General features: G+C 36.5%; 1 protein-coding gene across 1 annotated transcript; it reads right to left on the reverse strand.

Moving 5' to 3' along the window:
- Positions 1 to 10734: 10734 nt before the first annotated feature.
- LOC116410499 (fucose-1-phosphate guanylyltransferase) lies at positions 10735 to 18077 on the reverse strand. Its single transcript, XM_031901331.1, is given in 5 exon segments — positions 10735 to 10814; positions 10958 to 11269; positions 11272 to 11637; positions 16030 to 16197; positions 17894 to 18077. Coding segments are annotated over 5 exon segments (1110 nt in total).
- Between the last annotated feature and the right edge of the window lie 459 nt (positions 18078 to 18536).

Consider the following 18536-nt stretch of genomic DNA (forward strand, 5'->3'; position numbering starts at 1 on the left):
AGTCCCTCGCTAAAAATAAACCAAGCACCAAATGGAATGTCATGCAACAATGACAGAGAACAACTACTGTGTTTTATCAAGTGTAAAACAATGACAGTAACTAATCAGTTTATGTAAAATCCAGTGCAGCACATAACTTCAAATTGATTCAATTGCTTGTTATTTGCTTCTATAAAACAGAGGAAAAAAGTATTAGTGTTCTTGCAGAATTGCCAGCAGAAATTTTAATTTAAGGAAATAAATATCACATGGATGTCAGTTTAGATGCCATCGTACAAGACTTTTCATCAGCCAGTTGTAATGGTCTATTGATTATTCAGCCTTGATAATGATATTATAAAGTACAAAACATAAAGGATAAAAATCCATCAGGTTATGAATACATTGTAATTATTGTACTAAATCACATTGTTGTATTCTTTTTTTTATATGCATACCTTAGTTATGTATATTATACATTGCTGGATATGAAAGTACTGTCTATTGATTTCATTGTTCCCAGTATACTAATATTTCAGTACTAGTACAGGTATGGGACCTGTTATCCAGAATGCTTGGGACCTGGGGTTTTTCAGATAAGGGATCTTTCCATAATTTGGTCTGCTAAAAATCATTTAAATATTGAATGAGTTTTACCACCAATAAGGATTAATGATATCTTAGTTGGTATCAAGTACAATGTACAGTTTTACTGTTATTACAGAGAAAAAGGAAATCATTTTTAAAAAATTAGAATTATTTGCTTATAATGGAGTCTATGGGAGATGGTCTTTCAGTAATTCGGAAGTTTCTGGATAACCAGTTACCGGATAAGGGATACCATACCTGTACAGGTATGTACAAGAGGTAATCAGCTACCTCTCTGAATGATGTTACCTTGTGTTTAGAAGGACATAATACATGACCAACAAATTAATCAAAGTTCAATTAAAGAATCCGTGCTTGAGGATTCATCTGAATTATATCAATTTTGAAGGATTCAGAATAAAGCTGGCCATGCACTTACAATTCCAATCTTTCCTGCAACCATTGGTCATGGGAAAGAATGTTTGTTTTCTCTAATATTAAGAGCTGAATCACCAGATATGCAGGTAGAAACAAAAGAATTCTACCTCTACATGACGATTCAGCATTATAAAAATTTCCCATTCTGTCTGATCAATGAAATGACCAACACCAAGGCTTTTGCCGATATCAGTCCCTTGTCTAGCACCATACATGGACCTAATATTATATACAGTAAAACTTTGTTTTGTATGATAATAATGGTGCATGTATGGCCACCTTAAATCTGATTTCGGTTAATTAATTAATCTCTTTATCCTAAAATCAAAATTTGTTGATCCATAGCAGTCTTTAGTGAAAACCTTTTCCAATATCCTAAAACCTAAAGCCCCCGTATTGACCTAAAGTAAGACGCAAGTCATTTTCTGTCTTCAAAACCCCAATAAGTATTGTGATATTCTAAATTGTACAATTTGGTGACCAATCATGCTAAAGGTTGCTATCCTCCTTATTATCTGCGGCTTTTCTTAACCCTCTCACTGCCTCTCATTTTATCTTCTACAAAACTAGCTTGGCCCCTTTTGTCCTTGGACCCACCTTGCCATGGACTTCACCATACATCTACCAGGGCAATATAGTAATTTGAATGGTAAATCCAGCAGTGGACCTTCCTCAACTATTACTCCAGCTCTTCATCCAACACATCTTTCATTTTTATGGCTTCCCTCTAACATTTTTGTTTAACAGAAGGTTTTAAATTATATTATTTATTTTCTACATACAACCCTCAGTCCAATAGAGCCAATAAATGCATTAATCTAGCCTTGGAGAAATTATTCCACATTGCCAGGATGTAGGCAAATAGTGATGGGCAAAATTTTTTGACTGGGCTGAATTTGCAGCAAATTTCCGCCATTGGTAGATTTTTTTCTGCAAAATGTGTGCAAAAAATCACTGCAGAAAAATTAGCTGCGCGACAAAAAAAAAAATGGCGCGTGCGTCAAAAAGAACGTCAAAATTTTTTTTTTGATGCGTGTCATTTTGCTGTTTCGCGGCATTTCACAATCTTTTCAAAGATTCGCAATCTTCTAGGTGTAGCAAACCAGGCCAGATTCGCTCATCCCTACAGCCAATAAGTAAAAAAACAATAAAGATAAAGTCAGAGTAAAATGCTTTGAATAGGACATTCTATGAGATACTTAAATGTATCCTGCCCATTAAAGGAGAAGGAAAGGCTAATAAAGAGTTAATCTCAAGCTGCAGGCATAGCTTCAGTTCTCTCCATAGTCTCCCCATATTTCTCCCGTTCAGATAATCAGAAGCCTCATAGGGAAAGGAAACAAATGCTGAGCTCTGTAAAGAAAGTTCCCATAATGCCACACTCCTGCACCAAGACCGGTGTACATACTCAGGGGAAAAAGCTGAAATTTTGAACTCTTATTTTTCATCTGTCTATACATCTGAGGAGCCAGATAATGAAGGCTTCCCTTTTAATATACCCAGTTCTAGTAATTTAGCTACTGACGCATGGGTCACTAGGGAGGAAATTCAAAAGAGACTTGAACATGTAAAGGTAAACAAAGGTCCAGGGCCGGATGGGATTCATCCCAGGGTATTAAATGAGCTGAGTGCTGTGATTGCCAAACCTCTTCACTTAATTTTTCAGGATTCATTGAGGTCTGGCATGGTGCCGAGAGACTGGCGGATTGCTTATGTGGTGCCATTATTTAAAAAGGGATCCCGTTCTCAGCCTGAAAACTATAGGCCTGTTAGTCTGACATCAGTAGTAGGAAAACTTTTGGAAGGGGTAATAAGGGATAGGGTACTTGAATACATTGCAGTTCACAATACTATTAGTTTGTGCCAGCATGGTTTTATGCGTAACAGATCTTGCCAGACTAATTTAGTCGCCTTTTATGAGGAGGTGAGTAGGAACCTCGATGCTGGAATGGCAGTTGATGTCATCTACTTGGACTTTGCTAAAGCGTTTGATACAGTACCTCACAGAAGGTTAATGATCAAATTAAGGAATATTGGCCTAGAACATAATATTTGTAATTGGATAGAGAACTGGCTGAAGGATAGAGTACAAAGAGTGGTGGTAAATGGAACATTTTCTAATTGGACCAGTGTGGTTAGTGGAGTACCGCAGGGGTCAGTCCTTGGTCCTTCGCTTTTTAACTTGTTTATTAATGACCTGGAGGTGGGCATAGAGAGTAATGTTTCTATTTTTGCTGATGACACTAAATTGTGCAAAACTATAAGTTCCATGCAGGATGCTGCCGCTTTGCAGAGCGATTTGACAAAATTAGAAAACTGGGCAGCAAACTGGAAAATGAGGTTCAATGTTGATAAGTGCAAAGTTATGCATTTTGGTAGAAATAATATAAACGCGAACTATCTACTGAATGGTAGTGTGTTGGGGGTATCCTTAATGGAGAAGGATCTAGGGGTTTTTGTAGATAACAAGTTGTCCAATTCCAGGCAGTGTCATTCTGTGGCTACTAAAGCAAATAAAGGGCTGTCTTGTATAAAAAAGGGCATTGACTCAAGGGATGAGAACATAATTTTGCCCCTTTATAGGTCCCTGGTAAGGCCTCACCTTGAGTATGCGGTGCAGTTTTGGGCTCCAGTCCTTAAGAGGGATATTAATGAGCTGGAGAGAGTGCAGAGACGTGCAACTAAACTGGTTAAGGGGATGGAAGATTTAAACTATGAGGTGCGACTGTCGAGGTTGAGGTTGTTTTCTCTGGAAAAGAGGCGCTTGCGAGGGGACATGATTACTCTGTACAAGTACATTAGAGGGGATTATAGGCAGATGGGGGATGTTCTTTTTTCCCATAAAAACAATCAACGTACCAGAGGTCACCCCTTTAGATTAGAGGAACGGAGCTTCCATTTGAAGCAGCTTAGGTGGTTTTTTTACGGTGAGGGCAGTGAGGTTGGGGAATGCCCTTCCTAGTGATGTGGTAATGGCAGATTCTGTTAATGCCTTTAAGAGGGGCCTAGATGAGTTCTTGAACAATCAGAATATCCAAGGCTATTGTGATACTAATATCTACAGTTAGTACTAGTGGTTGTATTTATAGTTTATGTATGTGAGTGTATAGATTGGTAGGTGTGGGTTAGGTGGTTGAACTTGATGGATACTGGTCTTTTTTCAACCCTATGTAACTATGTAACTATGTAACTAACTATGTAACTATGTAACTATGTAAGTCAGTGCAGTGTTTCTGTGAGTGCTTATGGCTGTATTTACATAGACCTTTCTGATAAAGTTTACTTAGTTTTTACCTTTCCTTCTCCTTTAAGTTCTCAATGTATATTATTTTTTTATTTTCTAGTTCTTTGACACACTGCTACTTCCTGACTATAACGATTGCTGTAAGCCCTAACCTGGGCCTGAAACTTGACTATGAACTTTGTTACCCCTTCACATATCTCACAGTTTCATCTGTTCTTGTTTTTTAATGTTAACATCCTTGGGAAAGCTGAAGTAATTCTATTATTTAAAAATGTAATTACAGTTTCATTCTGGTCATTCCTGGTGGATGTAATCACTATGTATAAATATAATAAGAAAATAAAAGGAAATATAAAAAACTCTGATGCTTTATTTGCAGCCCTTACAGGGGATACTTTGAGTCTAGAAGAAATGAGGTTCCATCTAAAGTTTATTTTAAAAAGTGGTTAGATTACTTTTTGGCAAAGCAAGAAAACACAAGGTTACTGACATTAATCCAAAAGTAGTACACAGTTGGCTGGTATTATTGATTGGAGTCAGGAAGGAATGATTTATCTTACTTTTCTCTAGATCAGCTAGATGTTTGGCAATAGGTTGGACTAATGGGATGAAAGTCTTTTTGCAAACTGCTCTAAAATGTAACAAAATATGCATTTCTTTTTCAACAATAAATATAAATTCCAAAAAATTGTTGGAACCCTCCCCTACCTGTATTGCTCAAATCTTAACAGTTCCCTTGGGTTGACCAAACTCAATAATCCAAAATACTTAAATGGGTTGTTTACCTTTAAATTAACTTTTAATACGATGTAGAAATTGATATTCTGAGACAATTTATTTTTTATGGTTTTTCAGTTATTTAGATTTTTGTTCAGCAGTTCTTCATTTGGTATTTAACAGCTATTTGGTTGCTAGGGTCTTATTTACCATAGCAACCAGGCAGTGGTTTAAACGAGAGATGGGAATATGAATAGTGAGGGGCCTGCATCGAAAGATAAGTAATAAAAAGTAACAACTATAATAAAGTTGTAGTCTCACAGAGCAATAGTTTTTGGCTTCCGTGCTCAGTGACCCCCATTTGAATGCTAGAAAGAGTCAGAAGAAAGGCAAATAATTCAAACACTATAAAAAAATAAATAATGAAGACCAATTGCAAAGTAGCTAGGAATAGGGCTTTCTATAACATATTAAACGTTAACTTAAAGGTGAACCAACCCTTTATTACCTAAATACTGGGTATCCTTTTGCAAGAAGATGCTTTTTATGCTGGTATACTTCCTGATTTATTTACTGGTTTATTTACTGTATAAATTAATTTTTAGTAGACTTAAGGTATAATGATCCAAATGAGCATTCTGAATAATAGATCCAAAACCTGTACCATAATACCAAATGAATCCTTTACACAATTTATCTCAGATGAAATACTGTTCCAAATATTTCATATCTCTTAAATGCATTGTCTTCATGCTGTGTAACAGATACAGGATCTCTACAATCATCTGTTTTAGTACTTTGCCTATAACACTTAAAATAACCCACCAGAAGAGTTCTACATAGTTTAATGACAGCTTATTGCAAAGCTATTTCCCTTAGGCAGTCTTTCCCATAACTGTCGGCCCACGACATTATCTTGTTCTTCTAATTACTTAAAGTGCATTTTTGGTCCCTTTGCTCTGTAAGTACTATTACAGTTAGGGTGCTATAATGCTCAGTTACACTATCGTATAATTATTTTTACCCTTCCTTTGGAAACCAACAGTTATTATTATCATATTTAAAAAGCGCCAACACATTCTGCAGCACTGTACAATAAAGAGGTGCTTACATTGAACATACAGATCTGCATAAAGAACAAACAATAACGCATGCAAGAGGTAAAGAGAGCCCTGCCCAAAAGAGCTCACAATCTAAAAGTTTAAGATGCATGCTGTCATTATACAGTATATACTTAATCAGTAACTGCATTTGTTTTTATTTATATTTATGTACTGTGCCTGTTATCACTATTGCAGTATGCCACTTAACTATTCAAAGATATTAGAGGTCATGTTCAATGCAGGACGCATTGTGAAAAGTGCGGAAGGCTGCAATCTGCCATTTTTTTTTTTTTGCATTTGGCACACCGTGCACTGCATTGTGTAACTTGCCACAGGCCTCTTTGGAGCCTATATACAGGTATCGGACCCCTTATCCGGAAACCCGTTATCCAGAAAGCTCCGAATTACGGAAAGCCCGTCTCCCATAGACTCCATTATAAGCAAATAATTCAGAATTTTAAAACTGATTCCCTTTTTTTATTTAGAAATAAAACAGAACCTTGTAATTGATCCCAACTAAGATATAAATAATCCTTATTGGATGCAAAACAATCCTATTGGGTTTAATTAATGTTTTATTCATTTTTTAGTAGACTTAAGGTATGGAGATCCAAATTATGGAAAGACCCCTTATCCGGAATACCCTTTGTCCCGAGCATTCTGGATAATGGGTCCTATACCTGTACTGCCCCTTGAATAGAACACTGCCTGCATTAGACAGTACTCATTCCATGAGAGAATGCGGAAGGCACGTAGGCATCCTCTCTCACCCCATATGCATTACCTAACTTGTATACCAAATTTGCGTGCCAAAGTTTTGATTCAGCGTTTTGTGCAGAGAGCAGCAATTCCACGGGGTGCAAGTGTTCACTAAGTAGCGTGCTCTTGTGCCCCTAAGTGTTCTATCACTTTCTCCACAGGGAACAAAACTGATCTTATTTGATGTTACAGGCCATTGATTGGGGTCATTCATTACAGGCCATTCATAGGGGTCATTCATTTACAAACTACAAAGTGTAGTGTGCAAAGTGTAATTTTGGATACAAATCACCATTTGTTTTTAACTATAATGCAGTGTTTTCCCATAATTCCCTTCCTGTCATTGCTTCCTATTAAATAATAATAGGAAATGCTCTGCCTGTTCCAGGTGATAATGCTGACAGGCAGAGAAGGCTAGTTTCGGCATCCACTCAGGAATGCAGACTTATAAATCAAGAGGTGCCCATTCTGCCAGAGTCCTCAATTTGAACAGATTTTCTTTGAAGTGACGACATGTGGGAAAGGACATTCTATGCAGCACAGCAGTGAGAATATCTGGTGTGCCATAGCCATTATTGTCATTTTACTTATTATGTTTTATAAAAAATGAATCATGGCAATAAAGAAAAAACTGCAGTGAAATAAAAAGAGATCTTTTTTAATGTATTTGTACATATAATATTATCTTTTATGAATCTGCTTAATCACCGCCAAAGCTGAATAATTAATCTGTAAGTATTTTAAATTAATTTAGGTTATTGCTGATTTATCATCCAAGAAGAGATAAATACAATGTTGCTGCATTTTAATATTTGGAAGGCATGATTTCACATGGTTTTCAAGTGTCTGAACCATTTTATAACATTTATTTTATAGCTATTAGCTTAATTAAGAAAATTAATTACCTGCTGACTGTCTATTAGAAATATCAGTGTTCTACTTCCCCAGACCACTAATCTACACAAACACCTTTTAATGAAAGTCTGGATCGCAGTTTACAGGTAATCCATCATGCAATATTAAAATGACATGACAATGCCACTGAAATTATAACAGTTTTTTAAAAACTCAGCACTTGGCACAAGATTTTGAATTTGACAGTAATGTTTGTCAAATTTTTTAGATTTTGAGAGCCCATGTTTTTTACATGGAAAACAACATACTGTGCAAGAAAAGTAGGAACTCACCTTTATGCCAAGAGAGTACAAGTATGGGATCCGTTATCGCCACCTTACACCTCTCTCCTATTGGGAATTTCCAGCTTCCTTGGACATACCTTTACAATGGTAGGTTAGGTATCTCCAGTTAATTACTATGTGCCAGTATTTGTCACAAGTGTAGGGCTTGCTGTGTAGGACTATGCTGTATAACCTTGGGAATGTGGATTATGATGACCTAGGGCAAATCAGCTGCGCATAATACAGTACTTGAATGTTAATGGGCCCCACAGAAAATAACTGTAAGGTAACATTACCTTCTGCCCAGAGGTGGGCAATAAGGCAGGGCTGCCTTGAGCCTGCTGAGCTCTACACATTGTGATGGATTTTGCACAGATATGGCCCAGACTAAAGTGCTTGTTTAATGAGCACTAAGGTTCGGTATTTTGTGCCATTACTGCTCTTGCACTTGTTTCAGAGTATTAATAAGTTACCCTTTACGTATTCCCTTTTTCAAAATGTAACTATATTATAAGCCAGGAAATACTCAAGAACATTTTTTTGTAACAGCAAAAACAAAATGCATTTAACATACTATGTATATTTGTATGTATGTATGTATGTATGCAGACTCAGATTCAATTGAACAAAGTATGCAAATATTCATTCCTAGTACCCCAATAAAAAATACATAGAACAGTAATATTAATTGTACAATAACATTGCCTGCATACCAGTGTTCTAATAACCTGAGGTATAATTTCACTTGAAATGTTATAAATTCTTGTATCAGCAGCCATAAAGGAATGAAGTCACTGACTGTTTTATATTGTTTACAAAAGCTACAGTAACATTTAGCCTACCCTACAGGACTGATTCTTGGCCTGTGGATAAACAGCAGGACAAGCCCTGCTAGTGCAAACCATATAATGTTTTGGGGGCACTTCCCTTCATCAGACATCTGTGGATAAACAGCCAATCAACTGACCTGCACTGGCTTGCTTGAAATGTGTGAGTTAGCATTTTAGGCTGATGCCACACGTGGTGTTTTTACGCTGTGTATTTTCTAATTCTCTCAGCGGCTGAAAAACGCCCGATATCATCATCCATAGAAATAACTTGAAAAGACGCAACGCAAACCACACAATACGGAAATACGCTAGAAAACGCCTTAGCACGAATTTTTCAAGCGTTGCCCGAAATACGCCAGTATTTGCACAGCAAGCTATTCCTATGTATACGCAAAGGCAATAACACAAGAAAAAGGGAAAGTTGTGCTCAACCACTAAATTGTAAACCATTAGGCGGGGGTGCAATGAGGCTGTGACCACAAAATACATATAAACAACAGCAAAAAATCCTCTGCACTCACCCATTATCAATATGTAGAAATAGGACATTAGGACATTTCTGTGCATTCAGCTACTAAGAAATGCCTTCCCTCCCCACCCCAAAAAAGTAATTTAAGATTAGTACTGAGCAAAGGGACTAAGTTTTACCTGCAACATGCTTGCGTATAAGGTTAAAACTCCCATATGGTTGCCCTTTTATTGGCTCCATTGGGATCACCTGACGCAAAGGCAGCTGCCAGACCTAGCGGAAATACGCAGCGTTTTTTACTATTTCGCACTATTAACACCATGGAAATGGGATTTGCTACGTCACCAGTACTAGGCTGAAAAACGCCATAGTCAGGGGCTGTGTGGCTTGTGCTGCGTTTTTAGGCTGACAGAGTGCCTTTCAGTGCAGACACAGAAACCAGCATAGCTGATTCTCAGCCTGGGTATATTTACAGGCTAAAAATTGCCTTGGTGTGGCTGTAGCTTTAGTACTACTTTAGATCAGGTGGTTCATTATACCTTATAATACATACTTAAAAAAGGCTCATTTGCAAGCACAAGTGCAAAGTACAAGAGGTACTGATTTCTATACATGCTGCTCTTTATTTTGCTCTTTTCTGAAAAAGGTGCAAGGTGGGGAGAGCAGGGTGAACAGATGCATGGGATCCCTGAAATTAACAGCTAACATACACATGCTAATGCTGTGAGCATCGTTCCATTGAAAATGATGCAATTAGTACTGACATTGCTGCCAGCAAAATGTCAATACAATATGTGTATGCAATATGCATTTACTTTACCAACATGGATGGTAATTACTAATTACTAATTCTGAAAAAAACCCCACAGTATTGTGTTTAAATAGCATGAATATTGTAACTGACCAAGTGAGATAAGGATGTATTTTATTGTGCATGTAATAAAAAATATATTATTATGTAATAAAGAAAAGCCATGAATAACATATAAAAAATATCTAAAAATATAACAAATGGTGTGATTAACTAATGAAATCTGTGCTAAGTGTTGTTATCTGATTCAAATGACTCATTGAAAATATGCATTGTAAAAATGTAATGTACCCTCTACTTTAAATCAGGATATTAAAAGCCACATTGGAGTTGCAATGACTCCTAGTATCTAGCCTGTAGCATGTGACTTTATATGCCCATGAAAATCCTCACTGAAGCATAATATTCTCCATTTTACAATGGAGTACATTAATCACTATAGCTATTCTCATACATACCTTATAGTGTTCGGTTGTTAGAAAGTCTGTACCTTCTAATAGTCAATTTCCTTGCATGTATTGCTGATCAACTTTCCCCTTAGTTATATATTACTTTTTATCAGTGGTAGATGTCATTCTACAGCACTTTGAAAAAACTATTGCCAATTAATGGGAATTATCACCAAGTTCTATATAAGCAGCTTTCTTTGTAAGCATTCTCACATAGAGAATAGTTCATTACAGCACTTTCCAGTGTCACTTGGTTGCCTCTGTCAGTTTATGAAGTAATGCAGAAATGTTATCTTTGCCTAAAGCACTTGACAAAGCCAATGCTTTAAATAAATAAGCAGATTCCAGACACAATTAGGAAGCTAACGTTTCTATTTGTCTTTGAGACACACTTTCTTTATAGAGATGTTTCCTGAAGTTCAGCACATCTTTGACATCTTTGTGTGACAACATTTCTTCAGCTGACACTATTTTAAAGCTGCCAAGATTTGCAGATGACTTTCTTTGCAGCGCATTAAGCATTTCTAAAGATAATTTAACAGATCCTTGTAAAATGAAATACCCTGGGAATACTTGGGCTTTCCACAAACTATGAGCCTTATGCACCCTTGAGAATAAATTGCTCTGAAATCCTAATCCTCAGAGATCTAGACTTTCTAACAGGCTCCTTCCAAATAACTGAATAGAATTTACTTCTGACAACAAACTTCTTTTTTTAAGTAGTCTGTATAGTCTGTAAGTATACCAAACAAGATAGTTGCATACATTACTTGTTCATCAATCATCAAACTTAATGAACTCACAAAAGATTTGCCTGGTATGTGTGATCTAATATTTATGCATGAGCTACTAATAATACAGTATTCCCCCACAGAAACATCAGGGCCTAGCTTGGAATATTCAATCACAGACTGAGGTGAAAGCGCAGTCTGTGCATCTAATACACTTTGAATGACACATGCTGTTTCATTAAAATTTTTATCTTGATCTGTAAAGATACTAAAAAGTTGAATGCAATTCCAGTTCTGCCTTGAGCTTGGTATAGGAAGATATAAATAATCTTGCATGGGTCCTGTTTGGTAAAACTCAGAGCTTTTTAACAGTATTAAATGGGAAATGGAACACTGCCCTTTATAAAACGACATAAGGGCTTTTTTAATAAAAAAAAAGTGCTGTGTGCAATGTGTTTAATAGTACTGCGAGCCACATTTTTTTACCCACAATGCAGTATTTCCTCAGAACTGTAATAAAGCCTGCATTGGTAAATCAAACTCAAGAAGGGGGGTGCCAGTTTTTCGTCACTTTGTATAAAAATGAATTCATTCTGGAGCACCAATGCAAACAATGTTAACAACAGTACTAGATGCCAGTTAGTAGATGTAACCCTAAAAGCAGCACCTACTCTAGGAAAGCTTCCCTTGTGTATTTGCACACCATTCATTAGGACTAGTGATGAGGGAATCTGTCTTGTTTTGTTTTGCTGAAAAATTGGCCAAACAGTGGGGAAATTAACAAAACGGCAAAAAGGCTTTTTTTTGCGGTTTATTTTTTTCAGAACAATGCATTGAAGCCAATGGGTGATATATGCACCTTTATTTTCTGCCCAAAATATGTGGAAGTCAAAGTTGTTTCTTTCACAGTGTTTTTCACACAAAAAAACATATCTGCATATTTGCGGTTAACATTTGCTGCTAATCTATTACTGGTGAAACATTTCACTCCTCAATAAGCAGGACTGGTTAAAAAATATATTGGCACTAAAATAAAAGTTATAATGAGCATGTATAGTTGCAAGTACTGTATATGCTTAAATAATTGATAAAAAATAAATAATTTTCTGTCTACAAGTAGTGGTAGAAATTTGTAGAAACTCCCAACATGCATCGGTTTTATAGTTCATACTAAAAGAATTTTGAAAAAATCCAAATCACATTTGCACAATAAAATGTTCCATGCAAAGTAAAGTGTATACTTAACTGCATTTTGTAGGTCTGTGTACTATAAATAGAGAGAACTGAATGTATGTATTTATTTTGCTTTTTTCCCTAAGCTTTTTTTTAAAGTAATATGAAACAGTGTGCAGTTTTTGCCTTACCCAGCTCTCATTGTCTTTCTGGCAGGCAGGGTACACTTCCCACAGGTTTCCTATTGAAAAAAATGGAAAGACTTGCATAGTTTTTACTTGTGGCACAGAATAAAAATGATCTAGAATAAACAAAAGCTGTTAACACCACACACCATAAGCACAAAAATAACCTGGGAGTCAGAGCTAGAAAATGTATGTACAAAGCAATACACGATTGTAGTCACAGATGCTTTGAAGACTTAGGGGATGATTCATCAAAGTATGAGTTTGAATCCCGAAATGGGTAAAATTCAGATTAGAGATGATAATTTCTGATGATCGGAAATGTCATGAAAATGCTTAAGAAAAAATCGAATTAGTCACGATAATATTGTATTGGCGATCCGAATGTCAAGAAATTTTCATATCCGAACGATCGTAAACGGTGGGAAAACCTTTCTGACATTGAACCTTCAGTGCATGATTTTGGAAGCCGCCCAAGGAAAGTCATGATACTTATGCCCGAATGAATCCGAAATTTTTGTACTCATTGCGACAAATACAATTTTGTCAAGTAAGTTTTGATGCACAGTATGAAAAAGTTGCCCAACCTTTCTTACTCCTGAGCCACATTCAAATGTAAAAAGACTTTGAGAGCAACACAAGCCTCATAAAAAGTTCATGGACATGCCAAATAAGGGCTAAGATTGGCTATTAAGTAGCCTCTATGCTCACTCATCAGCTTACAGGAGGATTTATTTGCTAGGAAATCTTGTTTTTATTTTCAACCAAAACTTGCCACCAAGTAAGGAATTCAAAAATAAATACCCGATTTGGGGGCACTAAAAGCAAGATCCAAGGACACAGAGGTGTGCATGTATAAATCCATAGGATTACCCTTCACATAGTGGGGGCATTTATAAAACTTGTGCAGCGCAGAATTATTCACACAGTAAGCACATTTGCCCTGGACAAGACTAGTACATTTAATATGCAAACATAATTGCACATTTTTTATCCACAATTGCGAATGTTTATGCTTTATGCGTCCGAATTACGCCATAACTTTGGTGGCAGAAAAAATGTTTGCTAAACTGATTTAACAAATTGCGAAACAATTGGCCCTCTATTTCTGCAAAGAGGGCTGCTGACAAAAACTGCAATCTCATTCGCAAAAAAAAGGACAGACTGGCACAGCAGTGCAAAATGTAAGCGTTAGCGAAAACATTTTTTCTGCACAAACTTTATAAATGACCCCCATTGTGTCATTAAAAGAGAAATGACCTTCTGTAACACATGATTTCAAAGATCAGTCCATATTTGGATTAAGTTGCACTTCCATTCTAATTTTGCTCCTTCAATCATAATTTTAGTTTGGCAAGAAGGAGGTAAGGCCAAACTTCCATGTGGTTTTACCCCCCACCCCACTTGTGTTTTTAATGGTGGTTTTATGGGGTTTTTTTCTCGGTTGGGGGGCACTAAATTAGCTGATGTATAATTTTTAGTCTTTGTGTATAAATACAAAAAAATAATTATATATGTTTATCAAATTAGATCTTTTCTTATTTTATGTTGAATTTCTGATTTTAATTGTTAGTAAACAATGACCATTTAGACTGGATTATGAAGCTGAAAGGAAATATATGCCCCTCACCACATTGTTATGCTATATAATATGGCATGTAAACAAGGAACAATAATAATTCAGCATCTTGCACACTGAACCTATTGCACATGGACTCATCTAAATACAGCTGAAGACACTGTATTTAAACAAAGTAAGCCATTTGATTAATTGAAAATCTTTGCAAGGCGGCTTAATGTAGCAGCATTAATTGTGCTTATTTAGCTCAAGCAAGCTTGTTGGAGATTATTTATGAAAAAAAAAAAACAAGAATTCTGTTGAGTCTAATTAAACTGTTCAATACAGTTGTTTTATGAGACAATAATTACTAAAGCATTTAAATAATATAAAACAAATATTCCAATAAGAATGACCCTAGCTGCAAAACCATAATTTTCACTTGGGTATAAAGTGTAGTGGATCCACAATTTTTTTTTAAATTAAACATGCTAAGATGTAAAAGAGTAGTTACAATTTGCTGTACAATAGGCCAGTGATCCCCAACCAGTTGTTCATAAGCAACATTTTGCTCACCAACCCCTTGATTGGCCTTAGTGGCCTCAAAGCAGGTGCTTATTGCTCCCCAACCCTTTTTATATTTGAACATGGCTCATGAGTAAAAAAGTCTGGGGACCCCTGCAATAGAACAGTTTTTATATTGTAGATGTAGCATACTAATAGTATTAAATAATATTACATCACAACTTTACATTTTGACTATATCCATATATAGACTAACTTTTTCATTATGAACATGTTCTCTATCACAAACAAAAAAAATATTTTCAGATCTCCATTGATATTTAAGGTCTTACTATCATTCCTTTGCTACCACGTGGCTGAGGCTGACAAGTTTTCAGGGTTGTCTGGTTTGCACTCATGCATGGACACTGCCCACTTTAACATGAAATAGAGGCTTTTGGCATGAGATTCTTGGTGGTATTTGTCAGGGGACTGGCACAGGAGTGCATGATAAATGTAGTGAAAGGGACAGTTTTAGTTTCTTTTTTTTTGCTGTTAGAGACATAATAAATGTTCAATAACTGTATATTTGGATACAATTAAATGATTATTTAAGGCCATTTATTTCTCATAAAAGAGATATCAGAAAAGGAAGTTTATTTTCCAGATACAGAAGACAGTTATTTTTTATTGTTGAGAGTGACACCAAAACAGACTAAAGAGCAACATTTTGTAGTATGCAAATAGCTTCAGAAATACAAATGTTCATTCCCTGTACAGTAACAAGCATATTTCTTTCCTGCTCTATATGTTACCCTCTGTAAAAGGATTACTCAGTATTAGAGTACAGGGATGGTTTATATGGTATACATACAGTATTTTTTTAAACAGTACTGACTTTTTTAACATTATTGTTATTTTATTTCATTATCCGTAGCGCTGCCTAAATGGATCATTATAGTATGAAAAGTGTATTATAATAGATTAAAAAATGCTCAACATGATGTGTCTTTATATAGATAAAAGGTTAGGATTCTGATTTTATTATACAGTACATGTAATGCTGTTTTGCTTTCCACTTACAAACACCTCTTTCATAAATGCTGTCATTTTTAAAGACACCAGTGGATCTTGGTTTGTTTCTCTAACAATAAGGCTCAGAAATGCTTGGATATTTATAGGCAGAGGATCAAACATTAATTGGCTGGCTGCGTGCACTGATACAGACACAAAGCCAGAGAAGGAATCACTGCTCTGCCACAGACACGCAGAGGCTTAAGACTTCCAATTATAAAAATAGCTGGAGAGCTCACCTATTTTTGGTCCCAGTGGATCAGAAAAAACATGGTAATGAACTCCAGGAGGAAGCACTTTTCTGGTGAGTTTATCAGCTATCTGCTGCTGATAAGCCAACTCTTGTTGTTTGTCAGCAGCTGTAATAGCAAATGTATCCCAGAACACCCCAAGCAGCAGTGCTTTACCTGAATATATTGAAAGCAAAGAACATAGTCTGAGTGAACAAAAAATGCACTTTGCTTGTCCCAAATGTTGCACTGCAATTTATTTGTAAAAATAAATACATTTTTTTGTAAAAAATACATTTTTTTTTATGATTATTAATTAAATTATTTTGTATAGCATGACATGGTGGTATACTTTGGGGACAATTTATGAATGATACAAAAGATTCAAGGAAAATGGAAAAATATTTGTGCAGATTGTTTCCTTAAGAAAGAGACACACCTTGCTTTATACTGTATAATGACCATTTCCCCCGAAGACAGTAAATTCAACAACAGGCCATCAGTCAATACAAGAGAACAAAATTCTTCTCTGTAAAGGAAGAAATTCCTTACCGTAAGTGAAGTCAGATTATATAATTCCTTACCAAAAAGGGTAAAAAAAGATACAGTAATTGATAGACAAGCTTCATAAATGGGAAAGGTGTCAAATATTACAAAGTTCTACCTGCCAATTGGGGATCAAGAAAATATACTGTTTGACTTCACTTTTTACAGGCTGTACAAGAGCAGAGTTAAGTTAAGTTCTACATGATTCAGGACAGGAGAGTGTATGGAAATGGTGAGCTGAGAGGTATGAATAACAGGTTACAGACAAATTTTAAACTGAAACATGCTGCAGACACCAGTTCTAGTGAGAAACGCCACCCCCTCCACCTTATCTAGTGAGAAGCTCCACCCCCTTTAGTATGATGAGCCTTCTTTCTACTTTAAAAGAGAAGCTGGTCAAAGAGCTGTCTGACTGACTTCCATTGGACAGGTGGCAGCTAGTGATGAGCGAATCTGTCCCGTTTCGCTTTGGCGAAAAAATTTGCAAATGTTTGAAAACATTGTCGTGACAATTCGTTTGACGCACGTGACAATTCTTTTGACGTGGGTGACAATTTTTTTGACGTGCAGTGAATCCATGTCTGGCGAAACATTTCGCCTATCACTAGTGGCAGTAAGCATGCACAGTAGACAGCTCTTATTTATTCAAGACAGGGATAGGCTTCTAATTCTTATGATTTGTTTTGTCCAGTCTTCAACCTGTTTTGAAAAATTGTTTGGAAAACTGGTATACTTAAAGCTTTGTTAGGTGTCTGGAGTGTTTGCAAGTGTGTGTGCAATGGCCTACCCCCATGAGTCCACAATCTCATTACCTTAAGTTGTTAAATATGATGGTGGAAGCTCTGGCATGAAAATCTGGGGGCAGAAAAATTGTACTGAAAAATTCCTGTTTTTGGTATAATAAAATAAGTTTATTTGCTATCAGCCAGGCAGAATGCCTTAAAGGTACAGCAGTATGTGCAGAAAAGTGATCATGGAGCAGGATAAAGGAAAGACTGCTAGTTACAAATGATGGGACTACACCTGTGAGCAACACAGCACAATCTTATGTAAAAAATGTAGCCTACTAAAGCAGCCAAATATGGAGTCCCAGTTACTTGAAAGTGTGGAGAAAAAGCCATGAAACCACATGCTGGAATTGAAGTAAAGAGTGTGGTGCCTCAGAGCACAGGACATAAAAAACATACAGGAAGGTAAGGGTCCATTCAGAAGTGCTTTGCCTCAAGTAGCTTTTTTACATTAGAATGACACTAACTTAGTGACTTTATGTAGGACCACACCCAGGGTATGACAGTAACTTTCCAGGAATTATTTTACAATTTCTTACCATACAGTTCTAGTAGCAGTTCCAACTGCAGTGTTGTCAACAAAATAGTTTTTGGAGAAATGCAATCCAGAAGGAGGGTACGCCAGTTCACACCGCACCAAGTCTCTCCAGCAGCTTTTCTCCAGGCATCCACTTCCACCTGAAGTTTCTTAGCAAACTGCTTCCTGTTGTTAGAGAACAACATTTTGTGTATACAGATTCCCCAGTGAAGCCCCCTTGACTTGGATGGATTTTGCTCTCAAGCTAGCTTTGGTCACTACTACCATGGCCTTGAAGCAGAGCCACCTTTTTGGCTGTAAGCAGGATTGCCACCTTTTCTGTGAAAAAATGTCTGACCTGTACAATTGATAAGTGGATAGTCCATGAAGGGATGGGGCTAAGACACAAAAGGGTGGCACTGGGCATATTGGGCCCAAATGAGCTGCACTTTGGTGAGTTTGGCAGGAGGAATAGAAGAACAGGAGAGGGCCAGGGGCATAACTCAGACACATTACCAAATTTAATAATACTGGCCCTGGCTTTGGCTGGTATGTTGTGCTGGTGAAATACAAGCCAGGTGGCAACCCTAGCTATAACAGCAGTTATTTGTTTTTCTCTACTGTAAAGAGATATCTCTATTCTCTTTTTTGCTGCCCCTGTTAAA

The sequence above is a fragment of the Xenopus tropicalis genome, chromosome 4, assembly GCF_000004195.4.
Source record: "Xenopus tropicalis strain Nigerian chromosome 4, UCB_Xtro_10.0, whole genome shotgun sequence".
Classification (NCBI taxonomy): Eukaryota; Metazoa; Chordata; class Amphibia; order Anura; family Pipidae; genus Xenopus; species Xenopus tropicalis.